We start from the raw sequence: 14,228 nt of genomic DNA, 5'->3' as shown, positions 1-14,228 counted from the left end.
TTCAAAAGCTACCCAGTCCTTACTATCACAGCTGTAGCCAGGAAACTTGCAGGCCTTGTAGCAAAAGTAACATAACTGTAAGGAACACAAGAACTCAAGTTCCAAACTGCATTAGATTTAGCTATATGAAATACATGCATTATTTTCCTTTAGCATTTCTCTCATGAAACACATGACTTAAAACATTTCTAAACACTTCATTAAATACATAGCATTAACAGAAAACATACAGCTAGCCAAACAATAACATTTATATATCCCAAGATCATCATTTTAACATGCAAGCTAAAACCTCAGTCCTGCAATGCAGTTGAATCGTATAGCTCCCCGCACCCCTGACTCCATAAACTGCAGGACCCCACATCGTTAGAGGTTGGTAGCACCATGCTCAGGTAACACAGAAGTCTAGGGAAGTGGGGGTATATGTATATAAAAGACACAAGTCTGGGTTTTTACTTTGGGGAGGTGGGAAACAAGAGGTGATGACAAGCAGCAAGACTAAACAATTAAATTTTATCATTAAATTGTATTCTTTAATAAACTAGGACATTCTTCTTAACTATTTCTGAGGATAGACATGGCTAACAAGTTTATGATGGATTTCAGACTCAAGAAAAATCTTTCCTCTGGCATGTGGGAGGACCAGTTAACATCTGTCAATGGAACAAGCCTTTAAAATACTTCGCCTGCATTAGCAGCTCACAAAATAAGTTGTGGCCAGGTTGAGGAGGGCACCTCCTGGGCACCTTTAACTTCATATTTGAGTATGAGGTACTGTAAGAGTAGATCAGCACCTCTACTTAACACTGCCACTTCTTTGAAAGTGGAAAGCCTATGATTTCCCAAAAGCTATTCAAAGATGAAAAAACTGTCAGAAAATTTTGAGACATGAGAGGAAAAAATTGAGTTTATACCTATCTATACTTATAACCCTAAGAAGGTTATCTTCATGTTTCATTTTGAATGATTACACACTCCTAGGGCTGGGATCTAATCCTAAACCAAGACTCTCTCATGGGGTAGGGATCCTAATCAGGGACAAACCTTGAAATGCAGCCATTTTCTTTCTGGGAGAGTCGTAGCAGAGTCCTATCTTCCTAAAGGATTTCCTGTTGCCTATGAACTGTAAATTTAATTAGGAAAGCATTCAAGACAGGACATCCCATCTTCAGAAATGCTGGCTTGCTTCAGACATGACTAGACAGAACCATCTCCTGGCCAGACATTAAGCAAAATTCCCTAATGATTAGCCTAGTACTTAACATGATTCTTAAAATATTGCTTTCCATTATGAATGATAGGATAAGATTTAACAGTTGACACAAAATTTTTTTATACAGTGAAAACTACAAACATTTACACTGATAACCACCCTTCTTACAAACAGACTGGAGATCAAGCATGTGGTTTATAACTGTCTTGACAGAAACTAGACATAACAGAAAACAAAAAACTTGGATTGCTTAGCTCTCCTGGTGAACCATGACAGTCCAGGCCTGCTAGCATAGAGGTTATATTCAAACTCTTACCACCGCGAACAATTTTAGTCCTTTCATGATCTGAAATACAGAGTACATTGTGTGCATGTGAGAAGAAAATTCTGTATTGCACCTGGAAGTTGTGTCCATTTTTAATTATTCTATAAAATATACCTTGTGGAGACCACTGCCAATGTAAATTCCATTACACACATCTTAAGTGCTGTTCCACAAAACCCACAACTAAGAACAGTTACTATTTTTAAAGGATTTGGTAACTTTTAATGCTTCAAACTACACAATCAGTTTTACAGCATGTTCTGACCAAAGGGGCTACAAGAAAGTAATGTGGCTTTAGTTTAAAGAATAAAAGCCTCCTATGTGCTAAACCCAACATTCTTTACTTTGTCAAGTAGGTTAATGTACCTGAACACTGCACAACAGAGCCTATCTCCCATCCTTCCCCCTCTTCAGCTTTTCCTTTTGTCGTCAGAAAATATTGCAGTAGTGCTGCAACGAGGCCCCAGTTTGCTGACTCCTCAAGAAGTAGACTTTAGTAGTTTGACATATCATTCTAAAACATGTAAAAAGTTTCTATTAATATTTTATTGCTCATAAAACATCAAAGCTAGCTCTCTTTCTGGTCTGTCAGCAAGCAGCAGTTTCCCTTTTTTTAAGCTAAATTAAACTACAGGGAGCCAATTAAAAAAAGCAAAAAAGTAACAACTAAGATTTCCTTTGTATTAATCTCTTTAATTTTAGGATATATCAAGGCCTCTCAGCTCACTTCTAATGTAGCTGGCATAGTTTGAAATTACTGCTAGACATATAATTAGGTGACTGAAAGACAAAAAAACAATAACTCTTAACTGATAATTAACATTACACAGTCTTGAATTTGCTAACTATGTCGTTCTTGTCATAGGTCTTCAGAGTCAAGTAGCAGACAACTGGGGGTTACCTGTGCTGCTGCATGCCTCCTCTCTTATGCACTAAGCTAAGAGGGCAAAACATCTTTGTATCTGTTTATTTTTACCACTTTGGATCTGCTGGTCTTTAAAGCTGTGGTCATCCCAAGATGGAAGAATGCAACCTTCAGAATCTAATTTATCTTTATAGTTCACTTGAAATGGTAGTAAGCAGCCAATTTTCCCTCTTATCCTTTTATGTCTTTCAAGTCACTTTGGAAGATATATGGCTCAGGGTGTTTGTGGGGGGTGGAAATCAGTAAATCTGAAAACAAATTTCTAGCATGTTACTTGAATAAAGAAGCAAGATAAAATATGGAGGAAATTTAAAAAGGGGAAATAAAGCAAATTTGGGGAATGAGAGCTGATCTATGTTTAAGAAATATTGCTGACTTTAAAGAAAAGTACTTATATTTAATTACATTTTACAGCCTATTAGTACAAGTAAAAACCAATATTAATACTGACAGAAGGATTAACTTTAACTGTTAATATTTATCTTCAGTATTTTAAACCTGTGCAGTTGGCAGCAGTTTGGAGTTCTCCTTCCATTGTCTGTGATTAATATGGGGAACAGGAACACTTAAAACACTACAATATACGGTCATCCAAAAAAAACTAAAACCAAAACCAAAAAAACCTCCAAGCCCACAACAAAACTGGCAAAGGAAACTACTTTTTGTCATGATTTCTGAGATGACAGATTTCAAGATAAACGGCATCTTTTTAGGATGCTGTAAGTACTACTGACCTGTAATTTAAGGCACAGTAATTGCTTCTAACAAAAATAACCGTTCTGTTTGGTAACAAGGACCTCCCATACAGAAATTTCAAGAGAAGCAATGGATTCCTGACCTATAAAGAGCAGACGGTAAAGTACACTGCAATCATTTGTAATCATAAAATGGGACTTCTGTATTTTCACTTTCATTCCCTTTGAAGTACTTTATATAGATAGCTAATATAGAAAGAATAATAATTTTAATAATCAGACACCTTTTACCATTCCCGAGGGACATCCACTATAAAGGGAACTAGCTTTGTTCACCCACTAAGGACTACCAAAGGTTTAGTTGTCACTAGGAGAATGCTCAAGTCATATATGAAGTACCAATAAATTCTTTCCCAAAACTTCAAAATTTTGATAGAGTGCTAGAGCAAAGAATCAAAGAAGAGCTCTAGAAGTATCTGAGCTGAATTGAAAACATTTAAGGGGACTCTTAAACCTAGCAGCCTTGACATTCAACCACAAAGGATTCCTCATTTGTAGGATGACAAACTGAAAAGCTATCAGTTATGACTGACAACAAGATAAACAGATGGGCTTATCTCTTTTTAACTATGAAATGAAGAGCATAAAGTCCATAAATAAGAATTTCACTACTAACAATTTGAAAGCAGGATTACAACAGTCATTGGGATTCAAGCTCTCATGATGGAAAGGATCAGAGCAGACAGAAGAAGGAGCACTGCTTTGCTAACACAGAGAAGAGGGAAGAGACAGCATCCTTGATGCTTCCTACTTTGTTTAGCCACCTAGATCACATCACTTTGGCCCAATTGCTGGGCCAAATTAGCAATTTAGCGCAATGCCAGTAGACAATTAAAATTTCTATTCTGGAAGCTGAAACCTAAGTTATGGAATCTATACATTTTACCTCAGTTTGTGGAGCAATTTGGGGGTGGGGTCATTTGTTGTGTAAATGTGATAAAGTTGATCATGATTCATTTTGTTAAAAAATGTCACTGGCAATATTTATTCTGGACAAGCAAGCACAAATTTAAGCCAAGCTAACAGCCAAATTACAGTTTGCAGCTTAAATGTAAAACAATTTAAAAAAATAAGCTCACAGTTTGCCTAGCTTCTGGAGAGGGCCATCTTCAGCCAGTTTTAAATAACATTCAACTGAGAAGAATATTTACACAGGATACACAGTAAATTATTATGCCACTTGTTTCTTTGCTTTAACAAGGAACCTTTGCTCCTTCCAAAATATTTCGATTGTTTTGGATCAGGATTAGGAACATCACAAAAAAAAAAAAAAAAATTAGACAGATCATTAGCATTCAAAAATGCTTTAAAGCCCATGGCCCAAAGTGGGTATACTTCTTCATAACATACCACACTTGATTGTTTCACAAAAGCTACACTCAGTTTCCCTATTTTGCATTGCAAATAATTGGTTATTTAATACATGTACATTATGTATATCATTATTTTATATAATTTATTTACACAAAAGGAAAAAGTATCAAACTGAAGTGCACCACTTCATTTCTTGAGAACTAAGAATGAATTACCTTTGAGACAGAAAAGCAAAAGGTAATTTTTTTAAAATGGGATCAGCAATATTTAGGGAAGGGGAAAAAAAAAAAAAAGGCATAGCTTTCCAAACCTAAAGTTTAAACAGTTCAGGCCACATGAGCTTTCTAGGTCTGATTAAAGGAACATAACTCGCAGATGACTGGAATACTGATCTCCGACTGGAAAACAGCCAACCAGAACACCATGGAAACTGCTGGGCACTTAAAGAACACATTATTCTACCAGTTAATAGTCTAACCTTTGTAATGTGTGATTTAATCACCACTATATTACAGAAGCTGCATCTTCACTTCTAATGAAGAGTGGGCTTCTCTGTACTCAGTCATTTCACAGTGTCCAGAACAGTCTACCTGCTACCGCTCTCCATTGCCCTAGATCAAGGGAGCAAGAACAACCACCCGACCACCTCCTTCACACTCCACTGAGCTGTAAAAGTTTAACAGAGCCCATATGGTTAACATCCTGCTGGCAACTCAGGGAAGGGGCGGGGGGGAGGAAGGAGTGGGCCCCAACTAGTATGCCCTAGTGACTAAGACAGTTCATCAAAATGCTTTCATGAGGAAAGCAAATTCATCTGAAACTATGCTTTAAAGCATCGTAAAACTATTGGAGATGTTGAGCCTAACTGTACAGCATGAGGACTGGAAGCAAAGTGGAATACCATGCAAGTACAGCAGAGCAAAATTAGCTTTTACTAAGCCTGTTGCCAGTACTCATGTTAGGTGTATTAGAGCTAGCCCAAATTTCTCAAGATGCATTATGACACAGTCAACAATCAGTGTTTCAAAGAAAGATGTGATAACTTCTCCCAGTATGCAGAGAGAGGATGGCAGAATAGTGACGTGTCAGAAACTGAATACCTAGTTTCGTAACCCTTCTGCTTTTCCTTTCTCCCATATTTCAAATCTACTTTTGTCTCACCAACTCCTTTATAAGTGCTAGGGTTAAGCATTTCAGATATTGTCTTCACATATTCAGACACTGCATCTTCCTTCCAAATATGACTTTTGGGGTTTAAAAGCTGCTAAAAAATGAGGCTATGAATAGTGGGTAAGGAAAAATAATCTGGCACAGGAAGATTACATGGAGATACTTTGAGAAACACCATGCTGACTCAGACTAAGAGTACGATATTCTGTCTTCAGTTGCAGCCATAAACAGATGGCTGGGGAAGGTAAGAATGCAGCAAGCATCCATGATACTTCACCCCAGTGTTTTGCTAGCTTCCAACTATTTTCAGTTAAAGGGATTTTCCTTGGTTTGCAGTGGCTTTTCTATTTGGAGCTGTTTCCAGGTATTTCTCTGGTCTCCCCTTCAACTCATGAACTTTTTGCATTGACAATAGCCTTTGGCAAGGAAGTCCACAATGTCTACCACCTTCTACATAAAGAGCCAAGATCTTTTGTTTGTTTCGACTTCCACACCTCTAGTTTCATTTGATGGCGGCAAGTTCTTGCATGCAAAATAACACAGTCAGACAGTTTCTGTAAGTCTCACAAAACACACTGTTTATTCCAGACACCTCTTTTCCTCAGTTAGGCAGCAAGGAGCTGGAGGAAACAGAGGAGGGGACAAGGAGCAGAGAGAAACTAGCTCCAATAAACAGGAGTAGGGAGACAGAGTATACAGTCAAGTATCACCATCCATCAGCACACACATGCTCCCCTCCCACACCAGTGATAAACCATTAGGCCTAGGAGTGCACTATTATCATAGTTATCTGTGACTTCACATACAGTTAAGATCTGAAGAAGCTTTAGAAAAGATGCTTCATTTTCCCATCTACTTTTGTATTACTTGAAAAGGGGTAATAATAAATTGTAATGACAACTGTATGCCACAGCACATGCCAATAAATACGGCATGTGACAGTACATTGCTATGCGTCCTATGAAAACCTCCACAGTGCTTTGCAGAAGGCAACATGTAGTATTTACTAACTTGAACAACCTTACCCTGGGATTCCTGCCACAAAGGAATRGGCCTTAGTGGAATTTGGAGGTGGAAATACACTTCAAATGTAACAACAACAACAAAAAATAGCATCAGTATGATCTAGCAGGAAAAATTTAAAATTTACAGGGCTATGTTTACATGTATTTTCTTGTGCAACAGCCAAATGTTACAGCAGAAATAGCATGCAAACGTGTTAGAGAAGTTATAAAACAAATTTGAGTCTTACCATGAATAAGAAGAGTAACAGCTGGTAGGCTCCCACTAGTATCATCAGGTACACAATGCGAGGAAAAACATTGCTGTTACTGTAGGATATTTTGCAATGATATAATCTTTTTCTCCCCTGGGACTTGCCTGTTTATAAAGCACAGGTGTATCACTAGTTTCCTTCAGGATGCTAGTATGAAGGACAAAGACAGTAAGGGAGGATCCAGGTGGGGGAAGTAATAGCACTTGCTTAATGAAAGAAGGGGTTGGGGGAGAGAAAGAAGTGTACGTGGGAGTTTAGCTTCATCACATCTTTCTCTTCAAAGATTTCTATTTAAGGCATAGAAAAACAACCAAAATACCCAATTAGGTTGATCAGAGAAACCTACTACAGGTTTTCAGAATGATGAAAAATATAGCAATCATCCCCCTCAGTGTTGCGAATGAATAACTGCCAAGCTCCAAATACCATTCGGAAGCAGTAGCTGTGAACTACAGCAGCCTCTCTACAAGCGTGAGGGGGAATCTGCACAACAGGCGGGGCTCTACTGTCACAGTCTAATTTCCAAATGTTGACTATACTACAAGTTTAAGAGTGACTTTTCAGCAAACATGAGATTTGCTCTGTGGCACAGAACAAATGGCAATTCTTTTGCAAGCTAAAACAGAAATATGCTCAGTCCACTTCCTGGTATTGACACAGTGCACTGTTCTAACTGCATCTATTGTAAACGGAATATAATAGCTTTGCTGTAGGAAAACAGTTAAGAAAGTTATATGTGGATCATGGTGGGGTGTTTTTCTCTTAAGTTGTTCGTCTACTATTCCTTGATAACTACACAAGCTTCTTGAAAAATATTTTTCACATGGGATATACGTATTACATCTCTGCAGCAACAAAATCTCCAGGTACTGTTTTTTCCTATAGCACAAAGCAAGCAGTGACATTTATAGATGTAACTGTTGACTCTAAAGGGTTTGACAGAAGAGGCAGCAGAAAAGCAAATAATCTGCCCACTCACTGGGGACCCTCCAGTCAAGGACTAAGTTACAGTAACTTAATTACAGGAAGCTCATTTCTCAATTGTCTGCTTCTGTGTGCTCCATGGTTTAACTAGGGTATATGGAGCAGTGGGTCAGGGGGTGAGAGGCAAGGAGGGGCACCGCTAGGTTAAAGCAACACTGACTTCTGAAAAGTTTCCAGCTAATCAGATACCTTGCCAACACTTCGGTCAATCCAGTTTCACCCTTACAAACGTGAAAGTCTAATTGTTAGAAGCATGCATCAACAAATACACCTTATTTCAAAACCAACCATAGCAAGAATATTACTTTGAAAAGAGAAGCAGCAACAAGATGTCTGGAAATAAAGTTCACATAAATGTTTATGCATGTAAGTAGCAGTGATACTTCATACATGAGAAATTAAACACTCTGTTCTTAATTCTGACTCGGTCGTATTTTGGATCAGTGAAACATTCCTACAGATAAGTAAACTGTATAAACACTAAGTAAATACAGAGATGCATATGATCAAAGACTAGGCAAGTGTATCTTACAAGTCAGTGCTAAAGCTGTTACTGCCATATGCCTGGCAATTCTTTTCAGCAAACATTATCATAACATTCTTTAAAAGCAAGAATAGCAGAGTACTTATGAAAAAAAAATGAAGCCTCTCAAAGTGTAGAAATTCTAACTTGTAGCACTGTTGATTTCATTAGAAGACATTAGTATAATGTTTGGGGTTTTTTTTTTAGTAGAGCAGTTTCATCAAGACATAAGATCAGGTTTCTAAGTAAAGATTCATTTTTATTTATTATTTCATGATTAATACACACTTATTATAGAATGATTAAAAATAAAACATCCAGATTAATTCATATTTTGTTTTTAGTAAACAAAATACCTGTATTAAAGTGCATTTTTATACAAACTGCTTGAAAAATGTCAAAGGCATTATCACAGCAAGATACAGTTATAACTATATTTTGAACATGAAGACTCAGCATTATCTCATAAGCTTTATTAGCTATATTTTATGCTATAAATGGCTTACTTGGCCAACATCACTAATTTAGTAATTGATCTAGAGTACCTCAGAATGCACTACTTCGATCTGGTTAAAATCATTTCCAGTTGTTGAAAGTTATTCAGCTTTGGGCCTTTCTCAGTCCAGTGGCTTATAAAACATGGAGTGTCATGAAAGTTAATATACTGCAGCAAGTTTTACCATGAAATTGCAGCTGAAGTGCAATGCGATTCTGCCACCTTTTATATATAAATATATTTTATATCTGTATATAAAAATACACAGTTTCCTGATGATGTAGACAGTCATTTTTGATGTCTTCTGCATATGTGGGAGATTAAGTCACAATCTTGTATGAATTCCAAAGCACACAACTTGGAATTTGGAATACACCCCCCAAAAAACAAAACAAAAAAAACAACCCCACACAACAAAAAAAACTAGAGAGGACTTAATTGTGGTACTCCTAAACACTGTAGATAAATTTGGCGTCAGGAAAAGTTTTCCAATTTTAGCTTTCCTTGATAACATGCATGACGTGATATTATGTGACTGCTTGACCAGATACACATCAGATGCTACTGTACAACACAAAAATGTACATCAGGCGAGCACAAAGGGCAGCTATAAGAGAAACTACTATGAGAAAGAGAACAAGGCTGTGGAAATTTCAGATAGGAGGAAAGAATAGTGTGCCATGGAGTAAGCCTAATTACTGTGTTTAGACTTCCTTGCAATTTCAAGTCATAGACCTTTCCAAAAGTTTTATTTTCACATATGCATCACTTGCACAGCAAGCAAATATCCAACAACTGCAGAAGTTCACATGGTAGAACAACTCCAGAAGCATAGTATGCATGCCACACTCGCAAGCCAAACTTGGCTTATCTGTGCTTTATAAAGATATATGTTCAATTTGTCGGAGTCCACCATAGTACTAATTGAAGATACTCTTCTATGAATAATAAAAATTACTTGCCCAAGTTACAAATATCTGCAGTTATCCAAGACCCCAGTTTTTTAATCATTTGACACCCTGTGCCACTCTGCAACCCATGTAAAGGAAGTGTCCTTAAGACTGTTTCTGACAAACCAAAGTATTTTGAAGAATTTCAAGTTCCCTGAAAAGGAGAATTCCCTGAAGAGTACACCACTAGAATCTATATAGTTTGAGCTTCCATTGCTAATCCTTCATACAAGTCTGCACAGAAACATAGGTATCATGCTGTTACATGCAACATGCATGGTTCCAGCTGCAATAATATGAAATTTATTTTTTCTTATTATATACATTAAGCAATGTTTCAAGACTTTATTTTCATCAAAAGTTTTGAGGTAAAGCTCTGAGGTACAGCATCTAGCACAGGGTTTGCATAAATGTAGAAAACTCATCTCTCTGGAAAAAAAAAAAAAGGAAGCATTTTTTTACTCAAAGTGCTCTTGGTGTCAACAGCACACGTATGAAATTCTAGGGGGAGAACGTTGATTGTGAGGAGAAAAAAGGAAAAAACTGAGACCTCTTATAATACACCTCCATCCCTTCCTGCCCTGAATTCCAAACCTGCTGGGCACACAATGAGCCTTGGAAATAATGCTTCTCAAAAGGACCATTTTTCAAGCAAATTGAAAGTCTGTAGCTACCTAAGGGCTTTGCGCATATTTTGCAAGATTTACTTTATTTTTCTGTCCCTTAACACCTTTCTTAAGAAGCAAATAACCTACRATTGATGTGAGGTATTGAACAAGACCCTCTGGGCAGTTTCTAGACTGCAAAAATGTTTCTGGAATGTTTCTTTACCTGTTGGCAATTCTGGTAAAACGAAACCACGTTTACAGAAACCGAGAGACACTGCAGGCTTCATGGGAGTCTTCCAAAACCAAAATGAAACAAACAGCTCCCTGCCTCCCTCACCCGTACCCAGGCATGAACAAACTGTTATTCAGCGCCAACCTTGCAATTTGGGGCTGGAATGAGCAGGAAATGGCTGCGAACTGGTAGCTGGGATGTCCTCTCTAACCTCAAAGACTGTCTTTTGAGTGTTTAACAGATGCGTATGCCAGCTCACAGCCCTCACCCATCTTTCTTCAAGGATGGGAATCAATCTGTGTTTGATGGCCTTTGATATGGCTCCAGCCTTAACGATGTTCTGCAGCTCTTTCCACCTACTCCCCTTCCTTCCCCTGGACCCTGCTCCAGGCCGCTTAGAGCTCTACGCTATCACAAGTCCTGTCCTCTGTAACTCCTGACATAAAGCCAAACCAAACCTTACAACTCACACACTGGCAGTTGCTTAGGTGGTGAATTAAAATGCAGTAAGAGAAAATAAAGTCACCTTTCACAGAGCATGTGATTTTTCCCCCCMAAATTTGATCTTAAGTCTTTGAATCATCTCTATGTTTAACTGCTGGTTTACCCCAGTTCCTCTTAGAGGCTGGAGAACTGAAACTCAGCAATATTTGCTATCTTCTCACAGTCAAAAAGAAATTCTGTGTTTCAACACAATTGCCTACTTGGTAATTTATATCATAAAACATTCAAACTTCATTACTACTTAGGAGAACCAAGGCTGTGATCACGTAGGCTGCTTTTAGGAAAGCAATCAGCAAGATACTAACTGGACTTTGGTTGCAACTGGACTTCACTGCAGTATTTTTAAAGTAAAGATTTATTTATAAGGTGGGCCCACAGAATGTGAATCATTATAGAGAGAGTGAGAGACAGACAGACTGACCGACCTCAGTCCTTTGAAAGACTAGCTCTAGCTGTTTCTAATTCTTGTATTGAGAGTTCTCATAGTAATATCTATTGAGCTATATAGTAAATAAAACAAGAACTGGATTGAAAGGCTCTTTGTAGTTCAGCATAGCTTAAATTTCCTTCCATGTAAAGGGAATTATTTCTCTGCTGTTATTGATGTGCCTATTGAAATTATTATTGCAGTTTATTCCACGATTCCTTTCCAAAGTTCAAATTAATGTTTAAGTGCAACTATTTAAAAATAAAATTCTGAGATGTGTAACTTTAGGCTTGCCCAGAAAACAGTAAGCAGCAGCCTGAGCTGCAAGTTTTATTCAAAACAAAATACATATTCAAGTGAATTTTCAAATTTTGTTTTTTTTTTCAAACATTTCAAGTTTTCATATATTTCTGTGTGGGAGGACAGCCATGACACAGACAGCAAGCGTAGACAAGAGCTACACAAAGACACCTCACAACCTTGACCTGAAATAGTAAATAAATTATTTTATAAAATACTTTAATGAAACACTAATATTCCGGCAGTGGTTCTGAAGAAGGACTCAAATATGCAAGATATTAATAGATTTTAAATAACAAGTTTTCCCTAAAATCAAGTACCACATTTTCAGATGTGGGTATCTAAAGTTAATGGTCCTGAAAACAAACAAACAAACAAACAAACAAAACAGTGGTCTGATTCTCAGGCAGACCGAACACTTCAAGATTCCACTGATTTTAGTGAAAATCATGCACATTCATTCCTCCTTGCATCAAACCCCTCACGCAAATGTTTAAATTTCAGCTTTGGTTCTATGAGACTTAAGTATCCCATATAAAAAAATGGACATCAGTCAATGAGATCTCCATATCTGAAGGGGACAAAACATCTTCTCCAAAGAGGAAATCCTCGCTAGCCACTGGTCCTCTCCAAATCATATCACCTATTTTGGTATTATCAAGAATMATGTGGTAGATACAGGGAGAAAGTAAGCAAAATACACAAATAACTGAAAAGTTACTGCTATTTAGATAAATATTCACACACAAAGTTAATTCAGCTCTCCTGTAGTTTTAAGGACRGGAAGGAAAACTCATTTTTGACTTAAAAATTCTTCACAAAATTTCAATGCTTCTTTTCTTCAATATTTAGTCAAGAAAATAAAAGACTTCTCAGGGAAAACAAACAAAAACTAACCTTCACTCCTGCAGACAGGTTCTGTACCACCTGGTGTTTTATCTGGCATCTCAGCAGAGACAGGCTGAGCAAGACCTAATGGACACAAAGCAAAGAAAGCCTTCTCAAGCAAAACCAGCATGTTTCAGCAGCACACTCCCATGCCCCCCATGAAGGATGCATTTTCAGCTTACATCATTTCCATGTTTAAATGTTAGATATATAAACAAACAAAACTCACTAGACACTAACTGCAATACTGCCTGGTGGACTTTTGTCTTTAAGTGTGAATATTTTTACCCCCAAGTGAATTCCCAGCTGGAAGTCCGTCAGCTGGGGCGGAAGGGCTGCTCACCCCCAAGTACTGCTGAACAAAATACTCACTCAGAGGGCCATGCCAGCCTGCATTCAAAAAACGCCGTTTACTTCAAGCTTCAATATGTTGTACAACCCTGACATTTCTTCCATCCCAGCAGTGGGGAGGGAGGAAAAGGCTTCTCAGGCAGGCAGTGAGCCCACCTTATCTTAGCAGTTTTACGCCCCTACTCCACTATTGGCTGATGGTCAACATGCAGCCAGGACACAGTGACTGGGATTTTGTATCATGAATTTTTTTATTTTTTTTTTAAAAGCTCTTTGGAATATTTTCCCATCACCAGTTGGACTGGCACGCCCTCTTATACAAGCAAACCTCAAGGTCAGACAGATGATATGAAAACAAACGAAAAAGCAAGGTTCTCTGGCCCAAGGAAGCTCTGCTCCACTTGGGACAGGGACTTTACCTGGGTGACAATTCATGTGTACAGTGCTGTATACAGTATTATGCAGAGTGTATAGCATGAGATGCATTAGCTGTACAGTCAGAGTTCCTAATGAAGTCACTAAGTCTCCTGTTTGTAACAATGTTGTCACAAAAGAGCAGATTCAGTGCACAGAATTCTGGAGAGCAAATACAGAGCTCTGGGAGGCTTCCCCAGCTTGTCCTGTTGCAAAACCGAGGAGGAACATCAACAAAATAAATGGCTCACAATTCTTTTTTCAACAAAACTATTTTGCTCTCAAATACATCAAGTGTGCAGGATTTTTTTAAGCAATGTAAGTGACAAGGTTTATATCAGGTGTCCTATCCAGGGTGATTATATTTGTCATGTAAGATTCACATATGTGTAAAAGGCTTAGAAAGACAATAGATACTTTTGAGGTTAGGATCCACCATCATATCCTGGGGGACAAACTAGTCTCATATTTAGTTGATGAAAACTCTACTACATATGATTTTCTACACCACCTCCACTTGAGATCAAATCCACCAGCTCCTGTTCAGGAATTAGCACTGATTCAGTATTTTGC

The 14,228-nt window shown here is 37.8% G+C and overlaps 1 protein-coding gene across 1 annotated transcript in view; it reads right to left on the bottom strand.

Annotated features, from left to right (window-relative positions):
• Nucleotides 1-12,963, bottom strand: part of PLEKHG1 (pleckstrin homology and RhoGEF domain containing G1) — a 104,481-nt gene extending 91,518 nt beyond the window's left edge. Inside the window, exon 1 of the mRNA XM_026083779.1 lies at nucleotides 12,900-12,963. Coding sequence (XP_025939564.1) covers nucleotides 12,900-12,948 — 49 coding nt within the window. The 5' untranslated portion in view covers nucleotides 12,949-12,963. The remainder of the gene's footprint in view (nucleotides 1-12,899) is intronic.
• Nucleotides 12,964-14,228: the final 1,265 nt, after the last annotated feature.

Source organism: Apteryx rowi, unplaced genomic scaffold, assembly GCF_003343035.1.
Source record: "Apteryx rowi isolate R43461 unplaced genomic scaffold, aptRow1 scaffold_118, whole genome shotgun sequence".
In the NCBI taxonomy this organism is placed as follows: Eukaryota; Metazoa; Chordata; class Aves; order Apterygiformes; family Apterygidae; genus Apteryx; species Apteryx rowi.
The sequence above is the reverse complement of the archived record's forward strand: the minus strand, read 5'-3'. Positions and strand labels throughout refer to the sequence as shown.